The sequence below is a fragment of the Equus przewalskii genome, chromosome 32, assembly GCF_037783145.1.
Source record: "Equus przewalskii isolate Varuska chromosome 32, EquPr2, whole genome shotgun sequence".
Taxonomy (NCBI): Eukaryota; Metazoa; Chordata; class Mammalia; order Perissodactyla; family Equidae; genus Equus; species Equus przewalskii.
In genome coordinates this window covers 9,739,473-9,759,495 of record NC_091862.1, presented here as the reverse complement: position 1 = coordinate 9,759,495, position 20,023 = coordinate 9,739,473, and the positions used below count along the sequence as shown (strand labels likewise).

Here is a 20,023-nt window from a genome sequence, read left to right as displayed (position 1 = left end):
TTCACTGGTGAAGGCATATTTCTTGCTCTCAGAAGGTTCACAGTGTAATGGAAAGAGAGACCAGGACAAAAAGTCTTAGAGAAGGCAGCCGGGGGAGGACAGGTTTGGGATCCAGACAGATCTCAATTCAGATTACAGGGTTAGTGAAGTTGTATGAAACTCTGTCCAACATTTGTGTGACCGGAGTTATGTGTGTGTGAGTGTGTTTGTCTCTGCCTGTGCCAGTGGAAAGACTTCCGTAGTTTACTGGCCCATGGAAGAATACAATTGATAACATCATTGGGAAAGCATCTTTATTCCGACATAGGATCATTTGTTCCCAGGGGAAAGGATTTTTAACACCATGTACTAATAAAAGGACTTCTGTTCAGTTGAACGTACATTTGTTGAATACCTGATGTGTGCACTGCAAGTTGTCCTGACGAACAGGTGTTTCAAGTCCTTTCCCTTAAGTAACTCCCACGCCAGCGGGGAATACAGGGACTCGAATGTCTGTAATATGGTGGAGAATTGAATGAGCAACTTAAGAAAGATAGGAAAGCAGACTGTGCAGAGAAGAGAAGTCCACACCTGGCAGGGAGAAGCTGACAGGGACGGATGGGGGTGGCTTGGAGGATGCATCAGGAAAGATGCTCAAGGTGGGGTGAACTTTGTAATCAGCGGGGTAAGCTTGGGGCTTGGTGTACAAGCCTCAAGTTTCCTTTGAAAGGAGCATAATTTTTACAGAGGACAAAGACGTGTGGGGCATTCTGGGAAGGGCCCTGAAGGCCAGGCTGAGGGTGTCCTTAGGCAGTGAGTGAGGTCAAGGGACTCTGGAAAATATTATTTCAGGGGTGAACCCAGTGTGGTCACAATCTAGTATTTTCTTCACATGCTATTGCGTTTGCTAATGCTCTTTTTAGGATTTTTGTGTCTTGTTTATGAGTGATAGTGCCTTTAATTTTCCATTCTTGTACTCTCCATATCTGGTTTTGGTATCAAGGTATAATAGCCTCACAGAATTAGTCGTGGGTGTTACCACGTTTTTTTTACTCTGGATGAGTTTGTGTAATACTGCAATGGTCTGTTCCTTGAATGTTGGTAGAACTTAGCTGCAAAATATCTGAACTTGATGTTTTCTTTGTGGGAAGATTTTAAAGTACTGAGTCATTTTTTTTTAGTGGTTATGGCACAATTTAGACTTTATCTTTCTTCTTAAGTTAGTTTTGTTAAATTATGTTTCCTAGGAATTTGCCCATTTCATATGTTATCAAGTTTTTTAGCATTAAATTGTTCATGGTATTCTTTTATCTTTTTAATCTTCACAGTATCTATAGTTATACTCTCCCCCCACTCCCCGTTTTTTTGCTGAGGAAGATTGGCCCTGAGCTAGCAGCTGTGCCCATCTTCCTCTATTTTATATGTGGGACGCCCACCACAGCATGGCTCAGTAAGTGGTGCATAGGTCCGTGTCTGGGATCTGAACCCCAGGCCGCTGAAGCAGAACTTGTGAACTTAACCGCTGTGCCACCGGGCCAGCCCCAATGTTTATTTTTTTCTTTTATCTGATGTGTAATTAATTGAGAGAGCTGATTGAAATCTCCCACTTTGATGGTGGATAACTCATTTTTCCCCATCAGGTTTGGTTTTGCTTTGCATATTTCCGGTGGTTTCATTAGGCCTTTATCAGGTTAGAGTTGTGACATGCTGCCGGTGCAGAGGACTGCTTATCGTTATGTGGCTGGCTCCCTTCTTTATTCCGTATTATCTGCTTTTGCCTTAAAATGTATTCTGTCCGTTATTAACATAGTTACCCCAGCTTTCTTTTGGTTTCTGTATGCATGGAATGTCTCTTTTCTCCTTTTATTTTCATTCTTAACGTGATCTTAGGTTTTAGGTATGTGAGAGTAAAGAACAGTTTCTTCTTCTTTAATGTGATCTGATACTCTCTTAATTGGCAAGTGTAGGTCTTTTAGTCACTGATGTGTTGTGATTACTGACAGATCTGTGCTTCTGCCATCTCTTGTATTTCATTCTGCTTTTTGTTTCTTTTTCCCCTTTTCGGGGGACTGATTCGAGTCCCCCCCAACCCCCTTTTCTCTCCTGTGACTTGGAAGTTGTGCACTGTGATCCTGGTCTTTCAGGGACTGCCCTTGCATGTCACCGTGCTTGCCTGAGCTAGTCAAGGGTCAGGTTAATCAGCATTTTGACCTCCCTCCTGAACAATATAAGGGCCTTAGACCACTTCAGCTCTGATCAACCTTCTTTTCACCAAATTGTCTATTTTCTTAGTTTTCTATTTTCGCCTCAAATAGACACAGCTTAGAGGTTAAGCACGTGGACTAGACTCTGGCAGCCTGGTTTGAATCCCAGCTCTGCCACCTACCAGATGAGTAACAGTGGGCAGTGCTTAAACCTCCATGCGCCTCGGTTTCCTCACCTGTAAAGTGTGGACAGTGAAAGGACCTTTCTCATAAAGCTAGAGCTTTTTCTTTTTTAAAGGTATGCTTTATTTTGGTGAGCAGGATTGGCCCTGAGCTAACATGTATTGCCAATCTTCCTCTTTCTTTTTTTATCTCCCCAAAGCCCCGGTACATAGTTGTATGTCCTAGTTGTAAGTTGTTCTAGTTCCTCTATGTGGGATGCCACCACAGCATGGCTTGATGAGCAGTGTGTAGGTCCACGCTCAGGATCCGAACCCGCGAACCGTGCGCCGCCAAAGTGGAGTGCACAAACTTAACCACTCCACAACCCGGCCAGCCCCCTTAACTCTAATTCTTAAAAGACAGTTTTTCTGGGTATTTAATTGTGTGTTATATATCCGGAATGTAATTCCCTATTTTCTCTCAGTACTTTGAAGGTATTAGTTGATTGATTTCTGACCGCTGCTGAGATGTCTGCTCTTAGGCTAATTGCCGTTCCTTTGAAAGTCCTTGTCTTTTGGTTTTGGCTGCTGTCCAGCTCCTCTCTGTGTTTTACTAAGATGCGCCAGGTGCGGATTTCTTCTTTACTTATCTTGCTCAGTCTACATTGCGGTTCCTGTATCTGTGGGTCTTTCATCAGTTTTGGCACAGTCTGTGGTTATGTCTTCAGCTGTTCTCCGTTTTCTCTCTTTGGTCCTTGTGGAGCTCCAGTTAGGTCCGTCCTTCTCAGTCAGGCCTCCCCCTCTCTCAGTCTCGCCTTTCTGGTTATGTCTCCTTGTCCCTCTGCGCTACAAAGGATTTCATGGGAATTTCTTGAGCTGTCAGATCCCCTTCATGAAATCCTTTTCTGGCTGATGTCCCTGCTCATACATCGCGTTCTGTTTTAGTGATCAGATTTCCCTTTCTGAAAGTTTTATCTGGTTCTCTGTGGTCATTTTAGGTAGTGTCTTAGTGCATGCTTTTTCATTCCTTTTAACATTTCAAACCTAATTATTTCATTTATTTCTTCCCAATCTTTATAGTTTTGATTTCCTTTCTTGTCTTAATACGGTAGCTGGAACTGCCAGGACAATGTTGGAAAGCAGTGGTGAGAGGGGACACCCTTGCCCTGCTCTCGATCTTCTTGGGAAAGCTTTGAGGTTCTCACCATTAAGTATGATGTTAGCTCTACATAATGAATGCGTTGTTGGTATTATTGTTAGATCAATTAAGACTCAGAAAAATAGCAGTTTTTATTTTGCCTTCACCCTTTCCTTCTTCAGTACTCTTCCTTTCTTTATGTAGATCTGAGTTTCTGACCTGTATCATTTTCTTTCTCTTTAAAGAACTTCTTTTAACATTTCATGTAAGGTCTGTCTACAGGCAACAAATTTCCTCAATTTTTTTTTGTCTGAGAAAGGCTTTGTCTTTCACTTTTTTTTTTTTTTTTTTTTTTTGCTGAGAAAGACTGGCCCTGAGCTAACATCTGTTGCCAATCCTCCTCGTTTTTGCTTGAGGAGGATTAGCTCTGAGCCAACATCTGTGCCAGTCTTCCTCTATTTTGTTTGTGGGTCACCACCGCAACATGACTGATGAGTGGTGTGGGTCTGCACCTGGGATCCAAACCCACAAACTCAGGCTGCTGAAGTGGAGCACACCAAACTTAACCACTGTGCCACGAGGCTGGCCCCTGTGTCTTTCACTTTTGAGGGCTTGTTTCGCAGGGTTCAGAATTCTAGGTTGGTGATTTTTTCTCAACACTTCAAATATTTCAGTCCACCCTTGTCTTGCTTGCATGGTTTCTGAGAAGTCAGATGTGATGCTTACCTTTCTTTCTCTGTAGGTAAGGTGTTTTTCCTCTCTGGCTTCTGTCAGGACTTTTTCCTTATATTTGATTTTCTGTAGTTTGGAAATGATGCCTACGTGTGGTTTTTGGGCATTTATCCTGTTTGGTGTTCTCTGAGCTTCCTGGATCTGTGCTTTGGTGTCTGACATTAATTTGAGGGGAAGTCCAGTCATTGTTGTTTCAAATATTTCTTCTGTTCCTTTCTCTCTTTCTTCTCCTCTGGTATTCCTGTTACGTGTATATTTTTTGTAGTTGTCCCACAGTGCTTGGATATTTTGTTTTTTTCAGTCTTTTTCTGTTTGCTTTTCAGTTTTGGGGGTTTCTATTGAGACATCCTCAAGCTCAGAGATTCCTCTGCTGTGTCCAGCCTGCTAACGAGCCCATAAAGCCTTTCTTCGTTTCTGTTACAGTATTTTTGATCTCTAGCATTTTTCTCTTTTTGGTTCTTTCTTAGAATTTCCGTGTCTCTGCTTCTATTGCCCATCTGTTCTTGCACACTGTCTGCTTTACCCACTAGAGCCCTTAGCCTGTTAATCCTGGTGGTTTTAAATTCCTGGTGTGGGAATTCCAGCATCCCTGCCATTTCTGAGTCTGCTTACGATGGTTGTTCTTGTCTCTTCAAGCTGTGTTTTCAGCCTTTTGGTGTGTCTTGTAATGTTTTCTTGATAACTGGACAGGACGTACTGGTTAAAAGGAACTGCTGTTAATAGGCCTTCAGTAACGTGGTGGTGAGGTGTAGGGGAGCAGAAGCGTTCTATAGTCCTGTGATTACGTCTCAGTCTGTGTGTGTGTGAACTTATGTGCTTTCATTGTGGTGAAAAATGCATAACGTAAAACTTGCTGTCCTACCCGTTTCGAAGTATGCAGTTCTGTAGTGTTAATTATCGTCACGTTGTTGTGCAGCCAGTTCCCAGACTTTTTCATCTTGTAAAACTGAAGCTCTATACCCATTAGGTAACAGCTCCCGTTTCCCCTCCCCCTAGCTCTTGGCAGTCCCCATTCTACTTTCTGTTTCTGCGTATTTGTGTACTTTAGGTACTTCAGTTGAATGGAATCATACACTGTTTGTCTTTTTGTGACTGGCTTGTTTCACTGAGCATAATGTCCTCAAGGTTCTTTGTAGCATGTGTCAGAATGTCCTTCCTTTTTAAGAGCGAGTAGTATGCCTTTGTGTGTGTCCGCCACATTTTGTTTATCCGCTCAGCTGATGATGTGTCCAGCTCCTGGCTGTTGTAAACAGTGCTGCTGTCAATGTGGGTGTGCGTGTACCTCTTCAAGGCCCTGCTCTCAGTTCTTTGGGTGTATACCCAGAAGTGGAATTGCTGGATTGTATGGTGGTTCTATTTTTACTTTTTGGAGGAAGCTCCATACTGTTTTCCGCAGCAGCTATACCATTTGGCAGTCCTACCAACAGTACGTAAGGGTTCCAATTTCTTCACATCCTCACTGACCCATTTTTTTTATACTAACCATCTAGTGAGTGTGAGGTGATAGCTCACTGTGGTTTTGTGTGTGAACGTGTGCTCTCAGTTCTCCTACTAACATTCTTTTGAGTTTCTCCAAAACGCTGTGTTCTCTTCTGCCATGGTCTTTGTCCAGGCTATTGCCTTTGCTTGGAATCCCTCCGCCACCCCTTTGTTCTCATATTTGACATCTGCTCTTTCTTCAGAGTGCAGCTCTCAGCACCACGTGTCCTTCCTTTGTGGCATTTGCCATAGCCGTAATTATTGATTAATGCCTAGTCTTCACCACTCCACCGTAGGCTCCTTGCAGGTAGGACTGTATCTGTATTTGCTCATCATTGTCTTTCAGCACCCAGCCTAGTGCCTGGTACATAACAATAACAAAGTTAATAGTGATCACTAATACCGTATAGCATTTACTATGTACCAGACACTTCTAAAAAATTAAGATAAAATTTATATACAGTAAATTCACCCTGTTAGTGTACAGTTCTGTGCATTTTGACACATCCAAACAGGTATGTCACCACTACCATATCAAAATACAGAACAGTTCCATTGCCTCCCCCAATTTCCCTAAGCCCTTTCTCCCCGTTTTTTTCCTTATTTCTTTTTTTATTTCCAGTTATTGAGATATAATTGACATCTAACATTGTGTAAGTGTAGATGCACGATGCGATGATTTGATACACTTATGTGTTGCAAAATGAGCACCGTAATGAGGTTAGTTATTGTCCCCATCACCTCATGTAATTACCACTTCCTTTTTGTGATGAGAATGTTTAAGATTTACTCTCTTGGCTACTGCCAAGTATGCAGTACAGTGTCGTTACATAGAATCACCGTGCTTTACGTTCCGTTATCTCCCTGGCACTTCAGGTCCCAGTCTTTCAGTGGCCCTTGCCTGTGGACTGCCCCTACATTTTTTTCTCATTTTCCCGCTCCCCTCTCAGCTGGCACAGGGTGGCTAGCATAGGCTGGAGTTGGGGATTTCTCTTCCCTCAGGTCAGTTAGGCTCTGATAAAATCCTAATTGGTTAGGCTTGGTTAAGTATTTTCCTAAGGGCAGACCTTGTTCCGAAGAACAGAATGCTCTCATGTATTTCAAAACGGTTGCTTTTCCCCTTCCCCTGCCAGGAGCATGAGCAGGTTTTTCTCCAATATTTACTGCGAGGACCTAATGAGCTCCTGGAGGTACAACTCACAAAAGTCTAGGGGCCCCGATGGCTGGGCCCCCTGAAGTTTTTCTCTCTCGCACTTGCCCCAACAATCCATCAGTTGCAGTTGGGGTTCCCCGCCCTGGGGCTGGTTCCCGTGGCGGTTTCAGCTGGTTGGCTTCTGCTCCGGTGAGTGTCATTCTTTGTTTTAGCCTTCTGTTCCGTCCAATTTTGGAGCCAGTGGTTTGCCCTGTGATGTACTTCTCTTACGGATCTAAGAAGAATAGATTTCTCTGTTTCGTTCAGCTTTTTACTTGTCGTTAGGACAGAGTAGCAATTTCCAGGCTTTTTATATGCCTGACTGGAACCCAGAAATCCAAACCTAATTATTTTAAATTCTGTTTATGTTCATTTCAGTTTCTGAAGGCTTAGGGATCTAAATTTGTTGTTTCTACTGACAGCTTGTGATGACTTATTTGCTTTGTATGTTTGGTAATTTTTGATTGTTAACTGAGTTTTGGTTGAACCTCATCTGTGGAATCCTTAGGTTCTAAATTGGGAATGTTTCCATGCAGACAAGATTCACATCTGCTTCAACCTCGAACCACAGAGCGCTACAAGCTGGAGACGGCTTTAGCCTCTGACATGGGCCCTGCTGAATGTGCGTGACTCAGGCTCAGTCCCTCTACCTTGAGGTTGGACCAAAGTTCCGATGTCTCATAGGGTGACCAGCTGTCTGGTTTGCCAGGACTGAGGGGTTTCCTGGGATGAGGGTCTTTCCGTGCTAAAACTAGGACAGTTCTTGGCAAACTGGGACCATTAGGTACCCTGATTCTGATTCCAGTGCTTATATCAGCATTTGTTCAGATAATGCTGGGCAAATATGTCTCTTGCATTTGCATTTGCTGAATAACTCTGGCTTCCTCGTGTGTTTATTTGTGTGTGCATCTTCGTTGGAGGTTTCTCATACTTTCCTGCAAGTCCAGCAGAAATTATGTTTGTTGTAATTTACCCAACATCTAGTTATACAGTAGCGGGTGGGCCTTCAGAGCATCCTGGAAATGTAACCTGTAATTTCACCTTTCACTTAAATTATTGAGAACTTGTTGCCATGTCAGTCTGCAGTCGTCTGTAATATAATTACTGGTGGTTGCGTAGTATTCTGTTTTGTGTCTGTAACCAACATGTACTGAACCAGTATCCCATTTTGGATGTAAAGGTTATTTCAGATTTTCCCCTTATAAAAATGCTGTGGTAAAAATCCTCACAGCTGAATCTTTGCACAATCCTAGCTTATTTCCTTATGATAAATTTCCAGAAGTAGAATTGCTGAATCAAAAGGTTTGCAACGTTTTAAGTCTTTAAAATTGTATCACCAAATTGGCCTCTCATTTCTCTACACCCTTCGTGACACTGGGAATTATCATTTCTTTCAGTCTTGCTCACTCTGTTAAGTGAAATGCTCTCCTTTTTTTTTTTTTCTGCTTTTCTCCCCAAATGCCCCCAGTACATAGTTGTATATTCTAGCTGTGGGTCCTTCTAGTTGTGGCATGTGGGATGCTGCCTCAGCACGGCCTGATGAGTGGTGCTATGTCCACACCCAGGATCTGAACCAGCAAAACCCTGGGCCGCCAAAGCAGCGCGCACGAACTTAACCACTGGGCCACAGGGCCGGCCCCTCCCTTTTTACTTAAGGCACAGGACTTGATACCAGAGAGCCTCATAGATGGTACCACAGCATCTCAGCATCCACGTTCCAGGTGTCCATGCTCTCTTAGCAGGATCCAGCTCCCACTCTCCTTTCGACTACTAATTAAGCTGTTTGTCTTCCAACATCCATGCCCTCCTTTCTCTGTGCAGATAATTACATGTTCGTGCTCTTAGAACTGGCCGTTGAAATCAGGCACAGAAGTAAATAGGGAGTAACTTTCCCTGAAAATGTGCCTCTTTGCTGCTGTCTGACCACAGCAGCGGGCCCCTGGCTTTCTCCCTTGACCTCTTTTACTCGCCTGGGCTGTGGGGCTGTCAGCCCTAGGCTTCCAGAAGACCCAGACTCTGAGTGGTGGGTGTTGATCCAGGCTTTGGGTAGAGATCCTCATTCATTTATTGTTACCTTGTTCTTGGAAGACTGTCTGGGGCCCTGCACCTTACTTCCTGCCTTATCAAACGCTTAAGTGCAGTGCTGATGAGCACTGCCGACCAGGTGGAAATTGGAGTTAGGAGTTTGTGGTTTATTAGGTATGATGAATTACACAGAAAAATAGCTCTACCACAAGCAGAGAAGACCCTTGCCACGTGGCTCTGCAGTGCTTCCATGTGCTGCATCCCGAGGAGCTGGTGCTGTGCTGAGAAGACAGAACTCCTCTGTGGAATGTGTCTGAAATTCACGGTGCAAGTCAACCGGAAAATGATTTGATACTAACACAGTTGTAGGAAGAGTGCATATTTTGAATAAGCCTGGGCATGACTGTGTCTACATATCTTTAGTTACTATCATCTCACTAGCATGTTTTGAGAATTAAGAGCTGGAGAATGATAACACCATAAATATGTGGAATCATATTTACGGTGTTATTAAACTGCAGTCTCTTTGCAGCGGTGTTTCCCGAATGCGGTTGTTCCCCTACGTAGGTGGGTAGCCAGGTGACAGGTGATTGCTGAGACTCCCCACCTTAGAAGGCAGTCCTGGAAGGCAGATTTGAACTAGCCTTGAGGCAGCTATTGGAACCAATCAGGAACCAGTTCGAACTGCCTCGGGCTCCGTGGATATTTGTGGGCTGCAGAAAATTCCCCAGGAAAGGAGTGACTAATTAGAGGCAGGTCCTTGGAGTTACTTTAAGAAGAAGCGTAGAGTTCAGGATCTGTTGCCATCCGTGGACAGGGGCATCGAGGGGAGGCCTGGGTGTGGAGAGAGCCACGCTCTGTCTACCCTACCATAGAGCTGAGTCTGAGACAATAGACAGCCACGGCAGCAGAGTTGTCCTCCGAGGGTACAAGCTGGGTGTGCTTAATTTACATCACTACTCAGGAAAGCTCGTTTTCCTTGCCGTTTCTTCTCTCCAACCCCCAAACAAGTCCGTCATCAAAAGCTTAAACCTTAGGGTGTTTGGAATATTATGTTCAAATTTTTCTGTTTTTCTTCCTGCTTTGCATTCATCTAACAACATCTGTATATTTTTTCCCTAAATCTTCTTTTTGCTTCTCATCTCAATCTTCTGCTTAACCACTGTTTTTATCCTTTAGAAAGAAGTAGAACTTTATTCTGAAGTTTTTCTATCTCCACTTGTTGCTGTTAACATGCATTTTCTTTGTGGACCCCTTCTGAGCTTGAGCACTAAAATAGCATCTTTGCTACTTTGTTGAGATTTTCTAGGTTTGGAGAGTACTCATTAAGGTTGGATATAATAATTTAAAAAATTCTTTCTCAGGGCTGGCCTGGTGGCGTAGTGGTTAAGTTTGTGCACTCTGCTTCAGTGGCCTGGGATTCGTGGGTTCGCATCCTGGGCGCAGACCTACACATTGCTCATCACGCCGTGCTGAGGCAGCATCCCACATGCAAAACAGAGGAAGACTGGCACAGATGTTAGCTCGGGATAATCTTCCTCAAGCAAAAGCGGAAGATTGGCACCAGATGTTAGCTCAGGGCCAATATTCCTCCAAAAGAAAAAAGAAAAAAAATTTCTTTCGTAATAATGGATTTAAGTTCTCCAAAAATCCTGGAGGACTCGTGCCTAATACAATTCACAGCTTGTCAAACCTCTTTGCTGTGAGATGTCTCTGACATGTGGAAGACTACATCAGACATATGAGCCATAAAGAATAATTACAGAGAGAACTTCTGTAACCACCACCCAGATCAAGACATGGAGTGTCGCTGGCACCCCAGCAACACCACCGTGTGTACCCTTCCCCGTTCACAATCTCTACCCCACCCACCCCCAGCTAACCACCATACTGCCCTGTGGTCTATTTTCCTTGCTTTTTCAATTTTAGTCATACTATGCATGTAGTCTTAACTGATAAAATGAGTTTGGCCTGTTTTTGAACTTATGTAAATGAGTCATATTATAGGTATTCTTTCATAAGATCCCTTTGGTCAACATTATTGTTTGTGAAATTCACACGTCGTGTTCTGGGTAGCGTTCGTTTCCGTTGCTGTTTGAAGGTACCGCCCTTTATCCTTTCAGGGTGGGTTCAGTTTTGGGCTCCTGTAAACGATGCTGCTGCTTCGAGGGCCTGTGGCTGTGATCCCTGGGCTTCCAGTGAAGAACATGCGCGTACTTGGGCGTGGAGTTGCTGTGTGCAGAGTAGTCACATGTTCTGCAGTTCTAGCTAATACCAGCTGTTTTCCAGAGTGGTTACATTCTTACAACTTTTAATGCCTGTATTTCTATCAAAATTGTGTAAATGGAAAATATCTTTCCTAATTTATTTTATCTCTGATCTCTAACATTAATTCAAATGATTTTAAAAAAGTGAAACAAACCAAAATGTGTTTTTATTCCCTCCACTAGTAAATTTTACCCATGTTGGTGGAAAGTAGACGTCAGATAACATAAAATAAACTGTAGTGAGAATAACTCTAGTTAGACAATGAGTATCTAACTGGGGACGAGAGAGGCAGAGAACACAGCACAGGGGCCTCCTGCTGACAGATGTTCAGGTAAGATTTGCTGGTCGGTGAATCCAGGAGTGTCTGTAATTACTGTAGGATTTTCTTTTCTCAGCAATCTACCATTCTCCCCCTAGGTTGTCCTTCCTGAGTTCTGGGGCTCCTCGTTTGCCCTTAGAACTGGATAGTGTGGACAGTTAGAATGGGAAGCATCTTATAAGTTTACTGGCTCCCAGACCACGTGCAGGTTATTAATTCAGTCAGGCACCTGTGTTAGTATTTGCTTTAAGATTGTAATCTCCCGAAAGCAGGAATGGATTTTTCAATGATTACAGGAACAGTCTGAAAGTAAGCTGTAATGACCAGAAGCTGGTTCCGGCCAGAATTCAGAGGTTAGCATTGTTTATCCCTAATGAAAAACTCCAGGATTGCTTGTGGACCGGTTTGCAGCGTTTAGAGTAAAAAACATCATAGTGTCAAAGTAAGGAGTGTTTACTTTCAGTTATTGAAAGACTGTGTGTGACTTGTTGCTTTTTTTAATTTGCCTGATTTTTCAAGTTGAGGGGACATATACATAACAAGAGTTAACGTTTTTATCATTTTTAAGTGTACAGTTCAGTGCCCTTAGCACGTTCACATTGTTATGCAACTGTCGCCACTATGCAGCTCCAAAAGCTTTTCATCGTCCCAAACTGAAACTCTGTACCCGTTAGACATTAACTCCCCTGGTCTCCTACCACCAGCCCCTGGTAATCACCATTCTACTTTTTGTCCCTATGAATTTGACTTCTCTAGGTATTTCTTATAAATGGAGTCATACAGTATTTGTCCAGCTTGTTTCACTTGGCATGAGGTCTTCAAGGTTTGTCCATGTTGCAGCATGTATCAGACAGAATTTGATTTCTCTTTTTGAGACTGAATAATATTTCATTTATGTATATACCACATTTTGTTTATCCATTCATCTGTCGATTGACGTTTGGGTTCCTTCCACCTTTTGGCTGTTGTGAATAATGCTGCTGTGAACAGGGTGTGCAAGAATCTGTTGGGGGTCCCTGCTTTTAATTGAATAGTTACTTTGTAATCTTTCTATACCAAACTCTTTTCCTAGTGTTGATTTGGTGATGTACTTCCCTTAGAAGCTAGTTATATCCTTAGTAATCAGTTATATCCTCCTTTTCTCATCCTCATGAGAAAATAAGGCACAAAGAAGGCAAGTGTGCAATATCATCCATTTCTGTTAATTAGTACTCCAGCCTCTCAGTAATTAGGATAGTATGATTATTTTTTTGTTGTTACCCTTTTGTATCCATTGTCCATTTGAGTAATAATAAGGGTGCATGTCATTTTTTCTTAAAATATCTGCCTTATTTGTTTTGTGTATATGGTTCTTTATAATTTAAAACTTTCGTTAAAAACCATAGCAATATATAAAACTTTTATCTGTGCTTTTACTATGGAAATTTATCCTACACACTTTAGTATGATAGTTATTTGAGGCTTACATTTTGGAGAGTTAGCATATATCATTGGTTTTCAAACTTTTTGACCTTAGGGCTCCTTTAGATTCTTAAAAATTATTGAAAATCTAAAAGAGCTTTTGTTTATGTGGGTGTTAGCTATTCGTGTTTACCATATTAGAAATTAAAACTGAGAAGTTGAAAAATTTTTACTAATTCATTTAAAAATAATAAGCCTGCTAAATGTTATAAATAATATGTTTTATGAAAAATAACTGTATTTTCTAACTGAAAAATGTACTGAGAAGAGTGGCATTATTTTACGTTTTGGCAAAATATCTTTAATGTCCGACTCAGTGAGACGGTAGCTGGATTCTCGTATCCGCGTCTGCATTCTGTCTGTTGCAGTATGCTGTTTTTGATGAGATGTATGAAGATCTGGCCTCACACAGGTATGTAGTTGGAAAAGGAGGAGTATTTTAATAGTCTTTTTAGATAAACATGGATATTTTTCTTTGATGCTATACCAAAACTCAACAAGTGGTAGTTTCTTTTTTTTTTTAAAATTGAGTTCATAATAGTTGACATCAATGTGAGATTTCAGTTGTACGTTATTTCTTGTCTGTCACCACATGAGTGCTGCCCTTCACCCCCTGTGCCAACCCCCATCCCCCTTCCCTTGGTAACCACTGAACTGTTCTCTTTGTCCATGTGTTTCTTTATATTCCACACATGAGTGACATCGTCTGGTGTTTGTCTGGAATTTTAGAAAGGTCACTCTGAGGGCCCTCTGGAAGGTGGGATGGTCCGGGGCAGTTAGGGACCGAGTCGTCCAGTGTGTTTGTGGACGTGGTGCGGGCCTGGCCTGAAGGCAGTTGGGAGGAAGAGTATGCCTTACTGGAGACAGTCTCTGGGACTTCATTGCTAGCAGACAGGCTTCAAGCTGAGAAAGCAGCTGTGCTTTGCTCTGTGACCTGCCAGCAGTCGGGGCTTGGATGGGCTTTCCAGGCCCTTGCTGCCTTCAATGAATATCTTCTACCGATAGTGAAAAAAGGCGATTCAGGTAGCTTTTCTGAGCCTCCTCGGTCTCCTTTTTGAGGATGCCTGCTTACCCGGGATGATGGCTTCTGCAGGGGTGAAGCTGCACAGTCAGCCCCAGGGTCTTAGAAAGGGCTGCACGTTGGGGGAGAACAGAGGCAGTGACTTCATCCAGATGTGCCAGCCACTGGAAGGCCTAATAGGCTGCACGCGGCGCTCAGACCCCTCAGGTTGTCTGTCGCCTGTAAGTTGGCAAGGTGCACCCTTTCCTATTTGAACTTTCCCGCTCAATGCAGTCAGCAGCTCCATCTGATAAACGTTAGTGTAAAGATGGGTCTCCAATTTGTTGCAGCGATATTCTCTTAGAACCTTTATTCTTCAGAATTTTAAAGTGTTTTTTTTTTAAATCTTATTTGTTTTACAGACTTATAAGACTCCAGGGCCTTCAAGCTGCGATTAATCAGATGGTTCCTGACATGACTGAGAAAACAGACGCATTGCGTGCCCCTGAAGAGTGTGTGTCTCTGCGTGTTTAATCCTTCTTCCTGTACACACGCGTTTGACACGGGAAGACAGGCTCGTTCTTGTGCACACTTGAAGAGTTTCACAACTGATGAAAATTAATTTCAGAATCCGATGGAGCAACTTGACACCACTGGGCTCCGGCGCCCAGGGAGAGAAATACAGCACTGATGGCCAGTTTTCCATGTGGTCTTCACGGGTAAAGAAAGTTTGCAAAAAGAAGAAAAAAAAAATCTTGCATAGATCAAGCCTCAAAAATACCTCTCCAGTTGAAAGCAAGAGCTAAGTGAGAAGGTGACCGAGGAGAAGTGTGACTTCTGGCACTGCAGGTGGGACCATGAAGTGTTTTTTGCACTTTTTTTTCCAGTGGATTTGGTGAATTGGACAGACTTTAAAATTCTGGACTGAAGGTGACTCTGACTGTGGCTTATGACTGCAGGAAAGTGAGTTTGGCTGTGATGGCACAGGTTTCAACATGAACCGATTCCTTTGCTGTTTTCTGTTAACTGTATTCGAGAAATTTTGGTTTCTCATTTCCCTTTTCCTTTCCTGTATCTGTAGGATAACATCCTAAGGTGGCAATCGAAACTGCCAATTACAAAGTAAATATCGGGGAACGCCCAAGCAAAGCTGCTTTTCCTTGGGCTTTCCGTGTGTGTTGGGAGACGGTCTCTGAAGCAGAGCGGGAGCGTGCCCATCAGCCAAACATGATAACCCTTTAGGGAAACAGTGGGGAGGAACCCAGCTCTCACGTGTGTTTTCGACTTGCTCCTGTGTTTTCGTTTCAAGGGATTCTCGTCCTTGTTGCGTCCAAGAAGACCTGCATATGAGAAGAGGATTACTTAGTGGACTTGATTCTGAGATTAGTTTTTTTCCTTCAAGATGGAAGAATATGTGATCTCTAGGAGCAGAAAAGGGCGAAGTGACTAGGGGAGGGAGGAAGGAGACAGGGACAAAGGAGACGTCTTGTCAGCAGGAGGATTTGGGGTTCAGCCGAGGCAACCAACGCTTGGACCGCTTTGAGAGCATTCGAGCATCCTGGCTCCGCCCAGTGAAGGCGCTTGCTTTCTTTGCCTCTATGGCACCGAGGGGTGCGTGGGCCTGCGGAGTGGCAGTCAGATGGAGCCCAGCTCTCCACGGCCACACAGCAGCCTGCCGGGAAGCCGGGCCTGGCTCTGAGTGGGGAAGTTTCTGGTTCTGAACAGCGAAGAAAGAGTCTTGTTCTCTTCCTAAGCTTGGACCACTGTCTGCCTGAGCTCTGGTCTCTTTTGCACGGTTTGTGTGCCTTTTTTTCCCTTTATGCAATCTTTTTCAGCTTTAGCAGCAGAAATTTGTCTAGTTGAGAAAACGTGCCAGAGGGTGGCTTCAGAAGGAAAGTGATCCCGTGTGTTCTGTCTCAGCGTCTGGACTTTTGAAGAGAAAATTCCAGCTGGAGGGATTCTTAAAGCCTTAAGTTACTTGAAATCTATGTATTTGCAACCCTGTGTCTCTGGAATCCTATGACACTAAACTGGAATCTCAGGCTGAATGAGAATAACCAAGTTGAGTAAAAAGAAGAAAACTCGGTTTCTTGATACCACGTGTTAACGATGCTCTTTCTCCAAAGGGTCAGCCCGTTCTTCCTCTAAGGACTTGAAAATAAAAATGGACCCCGCATTTTTTTTAAGCATCACCTTTTCTTAGCAGACTGCCGTCATCTTTTATAGAGGAATTTTTTCACTATGCATTTGGTGGATCTTTATAAAATACCCTCTGATTAGACCCAGGTCTGTCTTCATTAAAGGGTCGGGGGAGACAACGCAAGCCAACCAGAGAGAGCAAATCCGTCCCTCGACGCGAGGAGTTGGTTTCAATCTCCCGGCATTCCGCGTTACTCTTTAAGTCGAACAGTTCATCCAGAAAAAGTATGTATGCGGCGGTGGAGCATGGGCCTGTCCTCTGCAGTGACTCCAACATCCTCTGCCTGTCCTGGAAGGGGCGCGTCCCCAAGAGCGAGAAGGAGAAGCCGGTGTGCAGGAGGCGCTCCTACGAGGAGGGCTGGCTGGCCACAGGCAACGGCCGGGGCGTCGTCGGGGTGACTTTCACCTCAAGCCACTGCCGCCGGGACAGGAACACGCCACAGAGGGTGAACTTCAATCTGCGGGGCCACAACAGCGAGGTGAGCTGGCGTTTTGTTTCACTTTCGTCTGATTACCGCAAGTGGTGTTCTGGACACCAGGGACACCAGGGTGGCTTTCTCACCTGGGGGGGGCGTGGATTAGACTGTCCTAAGCAGCCTCTCGTGCTCTGAGCCATTATGGTCACCGTGGATCCTGCCCCAGTGTCAGACTGGCAGGGTAAGCAGTGCCGGCGGCGCCGTCTTCGCCCTCCGCAGTTACCGTGTGCATGGCTTCGGTGCTGGGTGAACACCAGCTTACGTTCCTTATACTTGGAGGTGACCAAAGGGATTAAGTGGTCAGAGGTGAAAGGAGTAATTGATTGGACAGGAGCGAGAGTTTTTCACATCTATTGGGTATATTATATGAGGATATTATGCTGCATATATCCATAGATAGATTTCTCTGGGCTTGTAAAACATCAGCAGTGTCATTGTGACATTTGTTCAACCGTCATTTATTGAGAATGCTTGTGTTAGGCGCTGTGTTTGAAGAGGTGCACTTGCATGGCATGGTTACACTGTTTGTGCTTCGCTGTTCACGAGCTCATTTGTGTGTTTTCTTGTGAGGAATCTGTCTTGAAATGTCATTGGAGGGTTATTGTTAGTTGCTGTAAAGGAGGAAGAGTATTTTTGAAGCATGGCGTACAGTGACGTCGTTCATCTTTGGCGTGCGCTCAGCGCTTCTTTACACGCGCAGTCAGCCATGTAGCCTCCACCAGATGAAGGTGTGGAGCGTTTCCAGCACCTCACAGATCCCTCTGCCCCTGCCCAGGCTGCGCTTCCCTGAGGGGTGCCCCAGACTCTGACTTCCGTCCCGCAGACGGGTGGGCCTGTGCTTGAACTTCACGTCCGCGGAATCATCTCGGTGTCTGGCTTCTTCCACTCAACATGCTGTCTGTGGGGTTCGTCCCTTTTGTGTGTGCTGTTAATTTGTTCTCTTAGTTGGTGTCAGCTTCCACTGAAGGAAGAAACTGTGGCTTTTCCATTCTTTTGTTGATGGGCATTTGAATTGCTCCCAGGTTTTGCGTCTTATGGCTAAACCTGCTATGAACATCTGTGGGTCTCTACGGGTCTCTGCACTCTCAGAGTGGAGTTTCTGAGTCGTAGAGTAGGTGTACATTAGCTTTAGTAGAAATTGCCAAATAGTTTTCCAGAGAGATTGTACCATTCTGTACCCTCACCATCAGTGTATGAAAGTTTCAGTTGTGCAAGAAGCCTCTTTTGGATTTGAAGTTTTCATATTAAAAATGTGGTTTATGCAAGGAATTATGTTTTACAAATACTTTATACTTACGACATATACTCATTCACACCCATACACATGTACACATATACATGCATATATCTGTAATTTTTAAGTGGATAACTTCTTAAAAGGTGTGTTTTTCTAATGCTTTGTGACAAATTACAGTGAACTTAGTGGCATACAATACCCACTTTGTATCTCACAGTTCTGTAGGCCTGAAATGCTGGCCTGGTGTAGCCGGGTCCTCTGCTTGGCATCTCACAAGGCTGGGAAATGACTGTGTGTCAACAAGGACTGTGATCTCGTCGGAGGCTCAGGGTCCTCCTCCAGGCTTGTTCAGATTGTTAGCAGTATCATTTCCTTGCAGGTGTAGGCCTGAGGTCCTCGGCTCCTGGAGGCCACCCAGCGTGCCCTGCCACATGCCACCATGCCCTGCCACATGGCCCTTGCCGCATGGCCCTTGCCGCAGCATAGCAGTTTGCTTCTTCAAGGCCCGCAGGAGAGCATCTGCCATGGCTTCGGATTTCTCTGACTTTCTATCTCTGAAGAAGGGCTCACTGGATTAGATCAGGCCCACCCACACTCCAGGAGGGGGGGATTATTCAGGGTATGCACACCAGGGGGTGCTACTTTTGAATTCTGACTGCCAGAAAAGAGGACTTATAATTCCCAGTGGCATGGATATTTCACTAGTGAAACTTTCCTGTGGTTTTCTTCCATTTTGCATTTTTAGTTTTACTTGATATCTATTCTTTGTATTAAGATAGTTGCTATTTATTGAGTGCTTCCCAAGTAGGGTGACCAGCCTTCCTGGTTTCCCGGGATGTGGGACTGACGTCAGTGCTAAAACTGGGAAAGTCACAGGCAAACGGGGATGGTTGGTCATCTTACTGCCAACTGCCAGACGTGGCACGAGGCACCTTCTGACCTTGTTGCCTTGTGTGGTTTGCACAGCAGCCTTAGGGGTAGGTATCATTGTTCCCATTTTACAGGTCAGAAAACTAAGTCTCATCAGTGTTAAATACCTTGACTGAGTTCATACAGTTCATGTGGAGGAAAGCTGGAATTTGAACCCCAGGCCCTACCATTCTCCTTCACTTTATCTTTATTTTCTTAAAAACCTGTTCCATGTAAGCCCACAGGCCCTTATCCATAGTTGTGAAATCGAAGGGCTCTGAAAGTGGAAAGTGTTTGTGTAACTAGTTGACTGGGGGGACCTGACCTGATGTGAGGCTGTTTACTGTCCTCACCCATCGCTTCAGCTCCAGAAATAGGTCTGTGTTTTATTGTGGGTGTTACCCAGACCCTGCTGGGCTGCTGTGTAATTCATGGGGTCTGCCTTGTATTACTTTTTTAAAATTTCAGAAACTCTGAATTTCAGAATGTATCTGGCACAAGGATTTGGCGTGAGAGATTGTGAACCTGTATGTTCGTTTAAGGGCGTCGTGAAAAGCGGCCTCTGAGGGGTTTTCTCTTCTTTTCATTTCTGGGAGGAATGACATTTACCTCATCTCTGTCCATTACTTAGTTGCCTTGTCTTCACTCCCCTTCCACCAAAACGAGCAGAAGAACCCTCCCGCCACCCGCCACGCCCTGAAACTCCAGTGAGAACTGTGGCAAGGTCGTGACTCTCTGGCCATAGGACGAAACCAAGTTGCAGACGTCAGATCTGGTAATCTGCTGATTGCGCAACTGAAGAACTTGGGAATGTTTTTCTTCTAGAAAACAATTTCTTGCAGATATTACTGATGTCACGCAAGTTAGTCATGGTTAGGACTGATTTTCATTTAACGAGATTTTCTTCACTTGAGAGCAGACAGGCAGCCCTGCGTGTGCGGTAGAATTCGTTTCATTACAGAGACATCCCCCATGGGAATAGTCTCCCCTGGATTCTTGGATTTGTTGCTGCTTCTCTGAGAAGTTTTTTCTGACCCCATCTCCCCCACCCCCGCTTACCCCCCTGTGCACGGAACAGACTTCTTTGGGGGCGCTGGGAAGGCTGTCTTATAGTTACCTGCTTCTGTGGGTTGGTAAAACTTGCTGGAAGCTTGTCTATCCTTGTGGTCGTAACTTCCTTGCCTCCCATTGTTTAAAAGGTCACATTTATTTTAGTTTGCATTAACTTGTTAGCCCACTTCAGT

General features: G+C 44.2%; 1 protein-coding gene across 3 annotated transcripts in view; it reads left to right on the top strand.

The window, feature by feature from the left end:
- TULP4 (TUB like protein 4) overlaps window positions 1-20,023 on the top strand; it is a 227,964-nt gene that overhangs the window by 37,385 nt on the left and 170,556 nt on the right. For all 3 annotated transcript variants that reach the window (XM_070603292.1, XM_070603291.1, XM_070603293.1), the window contains exon 2: window positions 14,381-16,636. In XM_070603292.1, the coding sequence (XP_070459393.1) occupies window positions 16,385-16,636 (252 nt within the window). In that variant the 5' untranslated portion in view covers window positions 14,381-16,384. The remainder of the gene's footprint in view (window positions 1-14,380; window positions 16,637-20,023) is intronic.